Here is a 17,926-nt window from a genome sequence, read left to right on the forward strand (position 1 = left end):
ATGTTATTGTGGTTATTTGTTGCTGACTACACCCTAGATGGTGAGATCTCTGTCGAACAAATTTTTCAATGTCCATATCTGGGGGAACCTTATAGATGGGCAGGTCGGATCATGATTTGGTGAGATTGAAGAGGTGAGAAGCTTGAGCCGGCTTATTTCCCTTCTGGTGTAGAGGATATTTGGAAATGAGCCGTGAGCCGTACATGAGTCGAGTTAGCTCGGTCAGCTCACTCGACTCGACTCAGAAAAGCTCGACTCGCTTCGGCTTGAAATTGGATTCGGACCGAGTCGAGCTGGTTTTTGGAGCTCGAAAAAATTTCGAGCCGAGTTCAAGCTTGTCCGAGCTCGACCGGACCCAAATCAAACCTCGACTCGAATCAACTCAGATCGAATCCGATTCGTGACTTGGTTATTTTGATATTGATGCTGCTCCCCAAGTGTTTGATGAAATGGCTCAACAAAGTATTGTTTCAGGTGCGTACATTCTATGCAGGATCAGCTGGTGCCGGTAGCGAGGAAGGAATGAATATGAAACAAATCACTACTAAAAAAAAAAAAAACACGTTAATTATAAGACTACCCTCATATCTTGATTTTGATTTTGGAGTGTTTGATGAAATACCTATAAAGTATTGTTACTGTTTTGTGTTTTGTAAGAAATTGAAGATGCATTCTATGTGCTTGAGAAAATGTCACACAGGCTCGAACTAACTTGAGCTACTGACCAAATCGAGCCTAGCTGAGTTCAAGCTGGGTTTAGCTACTGGCCTTGCCGAGCTGTACCAAGCTCGACTTGGTTCAACTCGTGTACAGCTCTAGAACGGACAGCAAACACTGATAGCCAGTTTTAGCTATTGGCGAACCTTATCAACGGCTTGTCTTTGTTGTGGACAGCAATCGCAAGGTCCTGCTTATGGACAGCCTATCTGTTCTTGACTGGCCATGGAAACATTCACTGATATCGTGCATTAGTGTCCAATGCTCAATCAGCACCTTTGGATGTACTAAATCATTTTTATTTTTTTTTATCGCATGCATATTTCTAATCCTATCAAAAAATAAAAGGCTTTGCTGCTCATACGTGCCAGTCTTGCACTTTTGTAGCACATCAGGTGGGACCCACCATGCAGGTCATTCAGCCAAAAATCAAGGTTGCTAAACTTACCTGTAGGCCGTACATGTATGAAAACAATGGACGGTCCACAAAGATCTGCTTGTGGGTTTCAAGTGATCATCAGGCCCGGCGCCATTTGTGGATATTTGGGTCCAAAAATAACATAAATTGGACAACCGTTACTGCTGGTTCTGAGGACAAATGAAAAATCAAAGAAATCAAGCGACGCATGGCCCACACTTCGTGCTCAATGGACCGGTTAGGATTATTAGAACAGGTCATATACACAATGAGGCCACCTAATGAGCGGTGTGGATCTCCTATTCACACAGGACGGATGTGCAGGGGTCATGCATGTAGGATAAACCTGCTACCCAATTTGTTTCCTTACATTGCATGAACATTTGATCTTCAGATGGGGTGGAGATGAAACCTGGCCGGAATAAAGGCCCACCTATGATCGCGGTGAATCATATGATAGGCGCATTGCATTTGAACCCATCATCACTCTGGTTTGATGATCACGGCCATTTGAATAAACACTACAAATGGAAGGTCAGGGCATTTTTACTCTTACCTTCCATTTGTAGGCCCTCATTCAAATGGCTGTTAGAGCTGGGCATGGGACGACTCAACTCAACTAACTCGACTTGTCCGACTCGTTCGGACCCAACTCAATCCAAACCAAATGGGTGAGTTGGTCCGAATCGAGTAGGCTTCGCCCAATCCGAACTCTCGACTCGATTACACACACACACACACACACACACACACACACACACCTACCCGCCGCACCTGACCCCATCCGAACCCAAACTCTCTCTCCCTCCCTCATACTCCTCTTCCAAATCCGGCAGCCACCCACCACCCTCCTCTCTCTCTCCTCTCCACTCCCTCCCACCCTCATCTCTCGATCCGACTCGGTACTTTGACCAGTTCGGACTCAGTCCAGATCAGTCCAAGGCATATCGGACTTGGATTAGGTCAAGCATGCTAGACTCCGAGTCTGGTCGAGTTTGGGTCAAGCATACTTCAAAACCGGATCAAGTCGGGTCAACCCTAACTCGGTCCAACTCGACTCGAGGCCCATCTCTAATGGCTGTGATCACCCAAACGGCATGAGTTTTGGACCACGTTCCCATCATGAAACCCTCCTATCTAAAACGTTCATTGTGATCATAGATGTGCCTACTTGGAGATTTGCACCATCATACAGTACAAAAAGTTCTTTCTGGATAAGAGCTCATTACATCTAAATATGAAGGTTGCTAATTCCATACACGTGCAGATCTTAACCCCTCCACATGCCGTCGCATGTGCAAGATCCAAGCTGTCAACAACCTGATTAAAGAACTATTTTCAGCTGTCCATTTGTCTTCATATCCAGTGTCCCACTCGATGAGTGGGTTGGCCTAATTTCCGGGACAATGCATCTACATGGTGTGGCGCACCTCAAAGACAGCTTGGATGTTCCATAAGCAGGCCGGTTGGTAAACATGGCAGCATGTGGAGAAACAAGGACCTACAAGCCTTGTAGAATTAGCAAACCTGACAAACAGAGACATGAATAAGAATGCAGGTTCATTTCACTAAGCCCACATTCATGTAAAAGAAAGACAACCCCATGTGCCAACATGGCCCACGAATTTGAGATCCAAGATGTCCATCATATTGTCCGAAGGTGCACATGCCCATGTCCTAAAATCAGGGAAGTCCACTCAACAAACATACCACGATATTAGAAACAAATGGATGGTCTAGAACAATGTAGCTCAAGTGATCTAGAGATGGGCCTGAATTTTGGTCTAGAGCATTTGGATGATGGGACACCTTGACCCTCACATGCTTGTACCAAATTGGCACATGAGGTGACGTGTACACCGTCTCCCTTGTGCCGGTGTAGATTTAGCAAGGCTCATGAGAACGAAGGATCGAAGCTGACAGCCGAAGAATTTCCGCACAAAAGCTTTCCATGCTCAGTCATTTGAAGGAAGTGACAGTTATAAGCAGTTACAGCCTAATCTTCTCAGTGGTTGTTTCCTACTCGAACTAAAACAGGCGTAAGAAACCATACCTTGCAAGGCAGACTTCCAAAAAAGATGACAAATCCCAAACAGCTACAAAAATCTCACACACCACATCCTTGTCACAATTCCATGCTTGGCTTCTGCTTTTTCTTATACAAGTCGGAAACCTCATCTTCGTCTTCTCATTTATTGGAAAGCGACTGTAAAAAATGAGATTGAGCTGTTGCAGACCCATAATTTTTTGGGGAAGATTTACCCAAGACGTTCAGGGCTTTCACCCGTTGTATCTCTTTTCCTGTGGTTGAGAAGGCGAAAAGTAGAGGTCGGTTTTCAGGTTTTTCTTGAAGGAAAGAACTTTTACAGTGCTTTTCAAAAAGAGGCCCAATTCGCACCCCCCAAAATAAAATAAAATAAAATAAAGCCCCTTTTTGTACATCAAGGGCCCGTTAGGATGCACTTCTACAAAAGGGGTTTTCACGCCTGCTTTATTGGTCAACTCTATGAAACACATCTGACGGGGTCCATGAAAGTGCATCCAAGTGCACATCATGTAATAGGCTTCGGCTCAAAATGCCATTTAGGCGCCAAATGCCCCTTTTGAGGGTGTGCCCAAACGGGCCCCAAAAGCTGGTCAACCCCCCAATCTCCCCCACACGTCACCAGTAAACATTCGCAAGAGTCCTGTCTATGGAGCATGACCCAGAAGTCCCGTCTATGGAGCATCACCCACAAATAGGACCAGATGGACAATCGTAACTGTCTCAATGTCTGCATACAGAACACAAATCGCTAACAGTTCCCTTTCAATGACAAACATCAATTAATCAGATGACCAGGATCAGTGCTTTGTTTTGATCCATGGCCCACTAGGGTGATCCCACCATATGACTGTTTACAGACACCATACAAAGGCCACATGCACAGAGGAGATTGGTCCAGCAAAATATGCTTTTTTTCATACCAAAGAACTATATAGCAGCTAATTATCAGAAATCACCTAAAAGCTGGATTACCTTCTTCGAGTGAAAGAAGGATTGCTCTTTTCTCCAATTCGACTGCATGTCTGCTGCGGTCAATAGCAGATAAAGATCGAAGTTCTAATGCAATATGTAAAACGAAAATCAAAAGAGAACAAAATAAAAGTGGTTAGTACTATGGAAGCATAAGAAACCACAGCATAGAGTAGTGTAAAAAAGCGCGTTGGATTCAAAGTAGGCTTACGCTTAACATACTCCTCCTGACTCGACTGGTCACAGGTCTTCAAGAACGTTTGCAATCGACTAAACCGCTCTTCCCAATGTCGATTACCTGTCCTCTGACTCAGAGGGCTAACCAGATATGGGGTCCCGGTAGCAATGGTATTGTAGTTCGGTTCAGACACTGCCAACCCATTACGAAGCTTCCCAGTAGAATTCGGAACTGAAGGTCCTCCAGATGAGAATGTTGCCAGAGAAGTTGCTGGCATTGGTGCAAATGCCGGAAAGCACGCGACCTTAGGCTCCTCTCTCCTATTCTGGGGCCCATGCAGTTCCTGTTTTCCGTTGCTAGATTTTATTGGTTGTGGGGATTCAGCATTCTCAGCATTGCACGTGTTTGTGCTTCCAGGTTCTGACTCGGTTCTCCTACGGACATACACAAGATGCCCGTTTGGGCCATTATTGCATGAAGGCTGGTTGCAGGCAGGACTTAGCGGAGGATCAGGTGTGGACCGTTTGCTACCACAGACCTTTGTAGCATTGGTGAAAGTCACTTTTTCTTTGGGAAGTGACGAGTTTCCAGACGGTCTAGCAATGATGTTTCGAGTTTCGTTCTGTAGATCTCGAAGTGCCGTCTTCTTTGCCAATACGGGTTGTGGCTTGTCGCAAGTGGGCAAGCCAGTTCCGTTGTTGGATAACCCATATTCATTGACTTTAGCATCTATCATTTGTTGAACCATTTGCATGCTATTTAGATTCTCATTCCACGGTGGGCAAAAGGCATGCCTGGCAAAGCTTGAATCTGAGAAAGGAACTCAAATGATTACCACCTACAATCACCTGTTAGCAGAAAATATTAGATTGGTGTAGTACAAGGTGGTACCAAAGAATTTTAAGATGTCCAAAAATACATTTAACTACGTAAGGTTTGCTAACCCCACGTGCAGACCCTCCACATATGCATTTACACCACAGAAAATGTGTTAATGTGTTAACCTGCCAAGTGTGTGGGACATCTGAACAGTGCATAATGTGGCCCCCTTAGTAAAGATGTCAAAACGCAAAAAACCAGTCTGGTCTGCTCATCAGGTGGGACACCCACACCCCCCTATATGAAAGGAATAGACTGTTATTAAATTTAAAAATAATATATATATATATATATATATATATTATTATTATTATTATTATTATTATTAAAAATAAATAAATAAAAAGGCCAACTATCCACATTCATCATACACTTTTAGCACACCATATGAGTAGACCAGCCTGATTTTCACATATGTTCATCTTCACAGGGAGGCTGCCTTATGCATCGCTCAGATTTCCACGAACTTGGCAGGTTGGCACAGGTGCTGCATGTAAACAAGTGTGAGTAGAGGGGTGTGTCTAGGGCTAGCAAACCTTCTAATACATACACATATAGTGAAAAATTCACAATTGTGGTGCAAACAAGTTGTATGGACTTCCACCTTGACGTGTTGATGAAATCCACTTCGACCATCATGCATGCCCTCCCATTTTTTGCCAGAGGCCCAAAAATCATGCCAATCCATGACTCAAGTGGGCCACAACATAGGGAATGCTTGGGTGGGCACACCCTCCCCCCTCCAATTGTTCCTGCTCGTGCAGCCCAAGTCATGGATTGCCCTCATTCTTGGGTCCATCTCCAAGCAGGGGATGGCATGCATGATGGTCGGAGTTGACATCATGAACACATCACAGTGCAGCCCACACAACTTGTTTGCACTATAATTATAGTGAAAACATTTGCACTAGATCATGACCCATAATTAGTGTGTACAGGATATGTCAACCACGGGCACGTAACCTTTAAGCTATTTTTGTTATTGTGCCTATGTAACATTAAATCTCTATTTTTCACTTCTTTTTTATTTGAAAGGGATGAAATTTGGTAACAGGGGTTATCTTTCAAAAAAAAAAGAAAGTTGGTAACAGGGGTTGATATACTGGGCCCTAGACGGATTGAACCCATGAGTGGCAGACATTCATGGGTAAGTCAAGAGAAGATACACAAACACGCTGGTTAGTCGACCCAAGGGAATGAAAAAATGATATGGGTGGAAAGACCAGAAAACAAGAAATTTGTTGCATTTCATCCTTGGTCAGGCAATTGAAGAGAAATTTCTGCTGGGAAGATCTCAATTTTCACGGGAAAAGGCTATGGTTTGCATTAAACGTCATTTCCTAAATGGTGGTGAGTAATTAACTCTTTGAATGTACATGTGATATGCATGTACATCAATCCAGATTGTCCGAATTTGGGTCCCATTTTATATGGAACACTGATTGAACGTTTCTAACCATCCAATTGGTGCCATCAAATGGGTGGACAAAAATGAATTGTTCCACAGTCCACGTTCAACCTGCAAAATCAGACGATTATGATCGTCCAATCAGTAGGATTTCTGGGCTTTGTTGCATGCATGATGGCACCCATAATTTGGACAGTATGGATTCTGTGCATGTGTACAGTGATTAGTCACTACCTTTTAGGCTAGCTGGGAACACTATCCATGGGCTAGCCCATTTTCAGATTGGATGAATAGAGCTTAACATCCCACCAGGTTTTCACCAGGAAAAAGGGTTAGCTCGCAGCTGTGCAAGGGCTCAATTGTACTCAAGATACAACTTATTACAAAAAAAAAAAAAGCTAGAGATGCAGAAGACAATTAAATTGTTATAATGAAAATATCCCATCCTTACCCAAATCACAAAATCAAACCAACCATACAAGTGAAAATTCCTTTCAACTTAATCTAAGGATACATGAATTCCTGCAACGGGCTACCTAAGATAAACCCTTTATACTTGTTGAGGCTTACCATCTAATCCTCACTAACGTTAGAATATTCAGTCACTTATGCCTTCTATTCATCTGTCCACCTAGGTATAGTTGGAGAAGAGGGGTACTGGGCTTTCCAAGCCAGCGTAATGTCTATCTGATCAGAAGTATGTCAGTCAGCCCAAGTACTAGCTAGAACAAAGTCCCCATCTGCAAACTCTTAAATTAACCTAGAGCTATCAAGTGCTAATTTCTATGTATTTCACATAGCTGACACAACCTCTTTCAACGCAAAAACGTCAACCCCTCTTCTTTTACTTAAGAATGTAATATGGGGGCATTTTCACATGGTGTCCTGTGGGATGCAAGGGCACACTCGAGGCGGGTGGCCCGTGTGAGGCGGGTGGCTCATGTGAAGCGGAACCCATGTGAAGTGGGGCCCACGAGGGGGGTTCAGCCGAGATCCTAACCCATGGGATGTGGGGTCTGGGCTATGAGATAAAGGGATTGATTAGCCATGCTCTATCAGTTCGAGCTTTTAGAGCAAGTGATTAATTATTTTGCATCAAAGTGGTATCAGAACAAGAGGTCTCATGTTCGAGACTCCGCATCGGGGGTGATTAATGCAGGGGCATTTTTACACCAGGCTTGAGTGGGGTGGCCTGTGGGATGCAAGAGCACACTCAGGGTGGGCGGCCCGTGTGAGGCGGGTGGCTCGTGTGAAGTGGAACCCATGTGAAGTAAGGCCCACGAGGGGGGTTCGGCCGAGATCCTAACCCATGGGATGTGAGGCATGGGCTATGAGATAAAAGGGATTGATTCGCCATGCTTTATCAATTCGAGCTTTTAGAGCAAGTGATTAATTGAGATTAAAAAAGAAGAGAGCTCTCATGTGTGAAGGAATTTTTCTCATTATTTTCTAGGGTTTTTTTATAAACTCTCCCTTCCAATTGAACTATGGAAGGGTAGAAGCTTGATTGATGGTGGATTCCCTAAGGTGTATTCTTCGTCTCTCTTCTCCGACAAGGTATTCTTCTTCTCTTTCATCCTCTCCTCCCCTTCCCATACAACCTTCTCAACCCATCAAAACTCAACCCAATCCACCTCTTTCTTTCCCCTTTCCTATCCACGCGTGGACCCGCACGTGCACACACACGCACACATGTGCATCCGTACAGGCAACCACGTATGGGCCCCCATTTAGGGTTTTCCTTCTTTGATTTTCCTCCAAAACTTCCTACTCCCTAGATCATTTGAATCTCTAAAAAAACCCAAATCCTCAATATCCATCTATGAACCCAAAACCCTAATGAAAATCTGAATTTTTGTGAAACTTTTCCCAAATCAGAATTTTGATTGCATCATTGTTTATTCACATAGTTGTTGCACCACTCACGCTAGATTGGAAGTCCTTACTTCCAAGTGTGCCACTCTTAAATTATTTTATATTTTCGTGCACCTGGTATGAGATAACCTAAGACTTTCGTGTTATAAATCTGAATTTTCGAATCTATTATATGTTTATGTTTGATTTCACATGTTGATTGCTAAAATTAATGTGTAAATTGATCTCTCATCTTGCAACCTAGGGCAGTTTTTACATCAAATTGAGACTCCTCACCGAGGGTGATTAATGCAGGGGCATTTTCACACCGAGCTCGAGTGGTAGCCTGTGGGATGCAGGAGAACACTCGGGGTGAATGGTCCGTATGAGGTGGGTGGCTCGTGTGAGGTGGGTGGCTCATGTGAAGTGGAACCCATGTGAAGTGGGGCCCACAAGGGAGGTTCGACCGAGGTCCTAACCCATAAGATGCGGGGCCTGGGCTATGAGATAAAGGGATTAATTCGTCATACTCTATCAATTCGAGTTTTTAGAGCAGGTGATTAATTGTCCTACATCAGCATGCATGATCATAAATGAAAACTAAGATTTGTCAGCCCCAACCCTCGACAACTATTTACTAAGACAGCTAGATTGACCCCAAATGCTTCTCATTAACGCATTCAAATTCAAAGGATAGAAGCTAAATGTAGGTAGTGTTGTCAGTATCATACAATGTGCAACAGAATTGCATTGTGCATTGTACGATTCAAATTCCATTCCCGTATCTCAAATCACCATTTATGGTAAATGAATCACATGCCCACACGAATTGTATAATTTGTGTTCCAACACAATGGGATCCTCGAAATTCATTACTAATATGATTTTTTGTTGCTTTTCAATTGATACGTTTCCTACATTACATCATAGCCATGTAGATTGTGAAGTTCGTAATGCTAAATTGATAAGACCATAAGACAATTATCTTATATTGTAGGTCCTAGAAAGCTTTCCATGAGAAGCAAAGAAAGGGAAAAAGCGAGGGGAGTTCCAAGAGAAAGAATTCATTTCATCCTATTCTGAAGAGGATGAAGAACACAATATGTTTATCAAGACGAAGAGGAGAGGGGATACTTTTTGTTTACTTTTTGACAAAAAACACTGAAAAGGGAATGAGTGAATGATTTGAACTTTATTGTGAGTGACTATGACACATATACACCCATTGTACAGGCTCTTAATTGATAGTCATGATATGTTACTTTTCTTGGTACATGTTGATGAAAAATGGATCATTCATGTGTTTTCTTTTTTTCTGATTTATTATATTTTCAGATTTTTCTATTTTTTTAGGAAATTGACAAGAAAAATACAATTTACAATATGATGTGAGATTTAATACAACTAAACCCCAATTACAATTTGTTATACAATAACGAAATCACAAATGCAAGATTGAGATTCATGAACAGTCAACTTTAAGAAATCAAGAAACTTCCAGGAAAATTAAGATCTCACGCAAAAGAAAATGAAGAAATAGATTGTGAGCATGCTCAACAGTCCTCTAAGGTGCAACTAGAGATCAAGGTGTGCCGAAACAGTCATGTAACGATATCAGCTAGAACCGTTACGCAGTTTAGGTTTAAATCGATTGCCATTTTAAAAAAAGGTGATTGTAATGGCCATTGCCAACACCCCACCACCCCCCTAAAGTCGAAAAAAAGGTCTTAAATTTATAATTAAAAATAATAAAAATAAAAATAAAATAAAATAAAAAGAGGGGGGGTGGGGGTTCCCATTTTTTCACTTTTCGTCCAATTCTTTCAACTTCTCCTCCTTAGAGTGATCTTAGGGGTCGTTTGGCACCATGGATTTGAGGGGATTTCAAATCCCCTGGTTGTTTGGCAGCATAAAGTAATTGGGGATTTCTAATCCCCTGGTTGTTTGGCAGCATAAAGTAATTGGGGATTTCAAATCCGAGGGTTTCAAATCCCCTCAAATCCACGATGAGAGCTTGGATTACATCTAAAATCCTTCCAAGAGTTGCATGTGTAACATGTGTGTCACCGGACTATTATTCTATTGGGCACATGGCCCACTAATGATATCCCAAAACAATTAGATTATCAATTGCATCACTATAATTACTTTAATATGATGATCTGCACCGTCCAAACATTGTCCATGTAAATCAGCGGTTAAAAATAATTGGTTAGTCACTCAGACATGATCTTGTGCTTGTGGCCCATTCGAGACTTGAAATTTCATCATTTTCAAGCAAAGCATATATTTCAGTGGGCTTATTACAACCATTGTATCAAACATTACATACATCACTAATTAGAGATATTAAAGTTGATTTAGTAATTAAATTCAAACCCCTGTAAATATACCATGCGTAGCTACTTTTGGATTAAAGTTGATTCCCAATCCAAGGTGCCAAACACAAATAGGAGGATTTCAAATCCAAGAGGTTTCAAATCCAGGGGGTTCCAAATCCACGCTCCCAAACAAGCTCTTAAGGCAATTCCATCTTATCTTGTGCACAAAAGAGGGATTTAAAAATAATAAAATAAATCTTCATTAGAGCATTCTCGATGACTCAAAGCTCCATGGCCACTTGGGGAAATTTTCAAAAAAAGAGGTACATGCTCATTTATAAAAAAATTTAAAATTTTAAATTTTTAAATTTTAAAAAAAATGCTGAAAATAGTTTTATATAAAGATTAGAACAAATCGACCACGTCTTGAAAGATTGGTGGTCGATTTGATACTTTTTTATAAAAATTTTAACTTTTTATATTATTGTTGTTTTTACATAAAAACAGCAAAAATTGATTTTTTTTGTAATATATTTGAGTATTGCTCCCTAACAAATGTAGGATAATTACATATACAAATACAATACCTTAGATTTTTAATGACAACCACTTTTTTTTCAAATTTCTAACTTCGAATAATTTTAAATTCTGGATGAATAGTGAACCGTGAGGGTGGAAAAAACCCAAAAAAGTTTTTTTTTATTATGTTTAATATTGAATGTGGATGCTTCCAACAGATCTAGGATCATTAGATGTAAAATACTATGCCTTAAATCAGGAATGTTAAGCTCTTTCTTTTTTTTTTCCTTTTTTGCTGATTTTTAGATGGACGGTGACTGAGGAAAAAACCCGGAAGGATTTTATTTTTTTTTTGTTCAATATTGAATGTTGCTTCCAACAAATGTAAGATGATTAGATGTACAACGCCATGCCTTAGATTAGGAGTGTTAAGCTCATTTTAAGATTAGGAGTGTTAAGCTCATTTTATAATTTTTAATGATTTTCAGATGAATAGTGATTAGAGGGGGAAAAAAACTCCCCTAAAAAAGTATTTTGTGTTTAATATTGAATTCTGGTGCTTGCAACATACGTAGGATGATTTGATGTACAACACCATGCTTTAGATTAGGAATGTTAACCTCATTTTATTTTTTTTTATTTTTTTTTATTTTTGTTGATTTTCCGATGAAATGGTGATTAGAGGAAAAACTCCCAAAAAAAGTATTTTGTGTTTAATATTGAATGTGGGTGCTTCCAAGTCCAACGTATGTAGGATGATTTGATGTACAACACCATGCTTTAGATTAGGAATGCTAACCTCATTTTATTTTATTTTTTTATTTTTTGTTGATTTTCCGATGAAATAGTGATTAGAGGAAAATAAAACTCGGTGATTAGAAAAAAAAAAACTCGCAAAAAAAGTATTTTGTGTTTAATATTGAATGTAGGTGCTTCCAAGTTCCAACATGTGTAGGATGATTTGATGTACAACACCATGCTTTAGATTAGGAATGTTAACCTCGTTTTATTTTATTTTTTTATTTTTGTTGATTTTCCGATGAAATAGTAATTAGAGGAAAATAGAACTCCCAAAACAAAAAGTATTTTGTGTTTAATATTGAATATGGGTGCTTCCAACCAGTGTTCGAGTTGTCGTTATCACTACAAGTTTCGCTGTCCAGAGATAAAGAAATAATATCATTATCGCCGATAATATCGCTGATAACTGGAAATCAGGAGAAAACATGGAAAAGTGATGAAATTTTTCTGTGAAACTTTAAGACATACCTAAATACACATATTTACATATTTAGGGATATAAAAAATTGTAAAAAGAATACATGGCATCAAAGTAGGCCCCATGATTAGGGACCCACATCATTCCATCAATGGTTAAATACTAGTAAAGTGTTTGTGAGTGTGCAACACGGACAATACACATGCACTAAGAAGTTGCACACATGGCATACAATTAATCAAATTAAACCATCCAATTTATAGTACTCAGTGTAGTTATTTGAGTAGACCCAAACTTTATCATATCTTATTATTTCAGCATGAGATTGGTGGACATTTATTAGACGGTTAAAATGCATAAATCTAATGGTTGTATTATTATAAACAAGCGTTAATAGCTCATTCCATTCAATTTATTTTTTAATAAATATGTCACATGTACAATTTTGAGTGCTTGTGCATGAAGGGTTAATTGCAGGTGGAGAATACTAAAACTCCTATTTTAAATTTTTTAGTGTGTAAATAGGTCTTCTAACCCTTACATCCTCTCAGTGGGGCCCACCATGAAGTTTGTGAGAAATCCACTCCGTCCATCCATCTATCCAGACCATGTTAGGGCCTGAGCCTAAAAACGTGCATATCCAAAACTCAAGTGGACCACACGACAGGGAAAAGTGTGCAAGAAAATGCCTACCGTTGGAACCTCCCTGGTCCACCATGATGTTTATATCACATTCATACCGTTCATGGTCCTGTTCCTGCTGGGATGAATTGAAAATAATAATAATAATAATAATAATGATAGCCCCAACCGACTGACTCCCACCCACTTAGTGGTTTCGGTGGTGTAAGGGGAGCATAGTGGATTATGTGCAACCCCAGCCTGACGCAAGACAGTAGAACACTTATGGTGGGGCCCACTTGATATATTTATTGTATATCCATCCTATCCATCTATTTTTAAAAATCAATTTAGGGTATAATCTCAAAAATGAAGCAAATTCAAATCTTAGGTGGACCATTACATAAGAAACAGTGGTGATTCATCATTAAAACCTTCTCATGGGTTACAAAAGTTTTGGACCAACCTGATATTTGTTCTTTTCCCATCATAAAGGTTTAGATGACAAATAAACATTACAAAAACATTATTGTGGGCCCGAAGAAATTTTTAATGGTAGAGGTTCAACCACCACTCTTTCTTAAAATATGGTACAGCTTAGATTTTGATCGGCTTCATTTTTGGGCTAGTGTCCTATAATGATCTGGAAAAACCTATGGTCGGCATAGATAAAAAATAAATACATCAAGGTGGACCCTGCCATGAGGGCCGCACCATCATTTGTAAAGCCGAAGTCGCACCAAAAGAGTGCTTTCGTCTATAAACGGATTGGCTGGTGTACCAGATAGCTGGTGTATTGACGTTAGCAAGTTCTGTGGGTCCCATCATGAGGTATGTGTTATATCCAAACCATCCATTCATTTTACGAGCTCGTTGTAAGGCTTGAGCTGAAAAATAAAACAGATCTAAAGATCAAGTGGACCACACTGCAAAAAGCAGTGGGGGATTGAACGTATACCATTGAAACCCTTTTGGGGGTCACAGAAGTTTTGGATCAATATGATATTTGTTTTTCCTCTTAATACAAGTATTTTTGACCTTATGAACAGATTGGCTTGAAAATAAACATTATGGTGGGCCCTACAAATGTTTTAACGGTGAAAATCACTACCCCACTACTATTTCTGGTGTGGTCCATTTGAGCTTTTGATATGATTTATTTTTTGGCTCATGCTCTAAAATGATCTCGAAAAATGGATGAATGGTATGGATGTAATAAATACATCATTTTGGGGCCCATTTAACTTTGATCTCCTTTGAACCATTCGTACAACTCGGAGCTCGAGAAGCGTTAGCGCTCATCTTCGCATGACACGTACCCATACAACTACGCTGGTGTGTGGTACACCAATCAATCCGCTTCCCTTTCGTCTCATCTTCTCCGGAAAACCTCAAACGATGATTTCAATTGTTTTTTCCGTGTAAAAAAATTTAAAAAAAAATAAATAAATAAATAAATCCCTAATCTCTCCGAAATTTTTCTTTTTTTCAAATCCCCTTCAACCTCGCCGAAATTGGGTTTCTTTCAAATCTATTATTTTCAAAGAAAAAAAAAAAGGAGATTTCTTATCTCTAAAAATCCGGCGCTATCAACCGTGGTTGGCCCACCAAATCCATCCGAAAGCCACTCTCGCAAGCAGATTTTGAGAAAAAAAGGTAAGACATTTTTTTTTCTATATTTATTTTGTTTTTTTGAAATAGTAGGGAGAGTTGTCGCTGGTAAGTATTTTTTTCCGATAAAATCAAAAATATCGCCAATATTTCGTCGACAGTAGGAAGAGAAACGAATTTTTTGTATTTCAGTATCGCCGGTCCAGCGACACCGATAATATCAGCGATATTATCGATTTTTCATCGACAATGGAAACACTGCTTCCAACATATGTAGGATGATTTGATGTACAACACCATGCTTTAGACAAGAATGTTAACCTCATTTTATTTGTTTTACTTCTTTTTTTTAATGAATAGTGACGATGAGGAAAAAACCCAAAAAGTGTCTTTTTTTTTTCATCTAATATTTAGTGTGGATAATTCTAACAGATGTAGCATGATTACATGTACAAAATCATACCTTAGATTTAGGGATGTTAACCTCATTTTTATAATTTTTTTATTTTTTAATTTCAAATGAATAGTAACTGTGAAAAAAAAAATGCTTTTTTGAACTTTATCTTGATAATATTTGTAATAATTACATTTATATGCTTATGCTTTGGGTTGATGAAGATCTTGATTCGTTTTCGTCAAGAAGCTTTAGAATCAGACAACTTGGACTTTGTAACTTTGGAGTTTAGACCTTAGTTAACAATTTACATGTTAGTTTGCTTCAAACTAGTAGGGAGTAGGGAGAAAATAGTCGACCTAGAACTGGAAATGAGGATATTGGATGGCAATATTGTGAAAGGATGGGTGGTACTATCAATGAAGTGCAGCTATCGTGGTTATTGCTGGTGGAATCACACGACTAAAACAACAATTAGCACATCAAGCATAAGTCATGGGGTGCAACGGTGTGCCAAGAGAGAGAATGCACATGCAACAAAATTTGGAGTCAGAGAAAAAAGTTGACGTGCAGAAAAAGAAGCAGAATGCTCTTTATGCAACCAAACAAAAGTGTTTGCTCCTGATTATATGGCCGTTTGTAAGCACGAGAATGTTGAGTCCGGTGAGGATTCAGATCGATAGGTCACCTTGTGCTGCACATTGCATCAATCTCATGTGCAACTATCGCACATTAGAAGATATTGGAAAGAAAAGTTTCTCACATTGGTTGAAAGGGGAAGACAAGTGACGACATTCATTTACGACCATAACAATCTAGTCGCCATAATGAGGAGATTCACAAACGAGAGAGAGATATTTAGGCATGCTATGAATAGATTTGCGACAACATTATAACCCTCGACAATTTACACCAGCACAGGAGAGAGTTGAGCAAGATGTTTGCTTCCCAAGATGTGTTGAACACAAAACATGGGCCAAAGACATCAAGGACACCAGTTGAGGTTGTGACTGTAAATATTACACAAATTATTAAAATCCAACAAGATACCTAACATGAGCTTCCTCTATAATGACACGAAGAAAACAAAGTTGGCTACTCGTCATGACTATAAATATTACATAGATTATTAGAAGTTGATCGACAAGCTTTAGATGAAACAACTTCACCATGATCTTCAAGCGGTAGGTAAACTCTGTCATTATGCACTTATTGTAATACAAATACACTTCTTCTCTCTCTCTCTCTCTCTCTCTCTCTCTCTCTCTCTCTCTCATGCTCAAAGCAACTTATTAAAAAATCATGTATTATGTCATCTACATGCAACCTTAGACCTTACTTATAAGCAGTAGTTTCAAGTTTCCTTTATAGACTCCTGACAACATTGACTCAGGGGGATAGTATATGCAATGTGTCTAGTAAGGTAACAGGCACGTGTGACAATAGGGTGTGATTGCACACTCGTCACCAACTCTATGCCCTCATAAACAACCCTCTAGTTAACAAGAACTCTCTTTTAAGCCATATTGGCTCCTATAAAATATGATGAATTTTAACAGGCTCCTTCATAATTACAAATTTACAACTAAAATTCACCTAGAAGTGATTCACCAACGACTCCAAGAACGGTAAAGGAGTACGGTTGATGTCAAGAATAGAATTGACAATGATTACTCCAAATAGCCAGGACAACAATGATGATGATGATGATAGACATATGGTAGACCAGTAAGTTAGTTCAAATTGCTCCAAAGTGCAATATCCACGCCCTTCTGCTACCCAAGTTTGCACTGAGGCACATACATGTACCACCACTGGACAGAAAGTGAACGCACATGCTCAAGTAGGCTGCAAAGAATAGCAAGGACCACAAACACATATTTACCAAAAATCGCGGCATGACAACATGAACATTGCCCAACACTAAGATTCAGCCTTAACTATGTGTTTCACCCAAAAGGGTGATTGCAAACAATTAAGAAACACAAAACTACCATATGGATACCAATAGTGCTAACCATGGAACACACAATAATGACCGAAAGGGAGAAAAGGAGAGGCTTTTGTGGCAGAGCCCAGGACAATCCATGCTCAACCACATGAAGCATATAGTGGACACCATCAAATCCATTTCCTATGCTTTATAAGACCACATCCTATTCTCCCAAGGACCCACACTGAAAAAAGCCATTCAATGATCTGTTTCTAGGACCTAGAGCATAAGAGTTTTATAGATCAATCTTAACAGTCATATCAAATGAACACTGCTCTATGTTCTGTTTCTATTGCCTAATTGGCCACAACACCCATCAAAATATATCCCTTAAAAAACAGGTCTTCAAAGAGGTGTGACCAAGTGTTCATAACATCCCCAATAAAAACACAACAAAAAACTGCGGCTGAACTGAATTAATCAATAGCCATTATGGGCTTCAAGAAATGAGGCCAATCAGAGAGGCATTGAGAGCTTCAGTTGCCTTTGACTAGGCCAGGCAAGGGAGGGCCTGGGACTGGTTCAGGCCTGGATTTTGAACTAGTTGGGCCAGGCCTACTTGAAATATTGATTTTTCCTGGCCAAGCCCATTGCCAACCCTACCTTTGACAACAGAAAAATATTTGCCAAATTACAGCATAAGATCCTCATCAAACATCTCCAAAAACTATGCATGGACTTGTACCTCCAATGACCAATTGCTGACTCTCTATATACTATCCTTGGCATGCTCGACCAAATTACTGAAGATTTAACAAATGCACAGTTCATCAGATTA

At 39.7% G+C, this 17,926-nt stretch overlaps 1 protein-coding gene across 3 annotated transcripts in view; it reads right to left on the reverse strand.

The window, feature by feature from the left end:
• Positions 1-3,066: 3,066 nt before the first annotated feature.
• LOC131237034 (uncharacterized) overlaps positions 3,067-17,926 on the reverse strand; it is a 46,420-nt gene continuing 31,560 nt past the window's right edge. For 2 of the 3 annotated variants that reach the window (XM_058234650.1, XM_058234651.1), the window contains exons 2-4: positions 4,363-5,177; positions 4,155-4,238; positions 3,067-3,436 (exon numbers count right to left, since the gene is read on the reverse strand). In XM_058234650.1, coding sequence (XP_058090633.1) covers positions 3,324-3,436; positions 4,155-4,238; positions 4,363-5,083 — 918 coding nt within the window. In that variant the 5' untranslated portion in view covers positions 5,084-5,177 and the 3' untranslated portion in view covers positions 3,067-3,323. Of the gene's footprint in view, positions 3,437-4,154; positions 4,239-4,362; positions 5,178-5,333; positions 5,446-5,579; positions 5,696-17,926 lie in introns of all 3 variants that reach the window. The other variant, XM_058234649.1, reaches the window with a different exon arrangement.

This window comes from Magnolia sinica, chromosome 2 (genome assembly GCF_029962835.1).
Source record: "Magnolia sinica isolate HGM2019 chromosome 2, MsV1, whole genome shotgun sequence".
Lineage (NCBI taxonomy): Eukaryota > Viridiplantae > Streptophyta > Magnoliopsida > Magnoliales > Magnoliaceae > Magnolia > Magnolia sinica.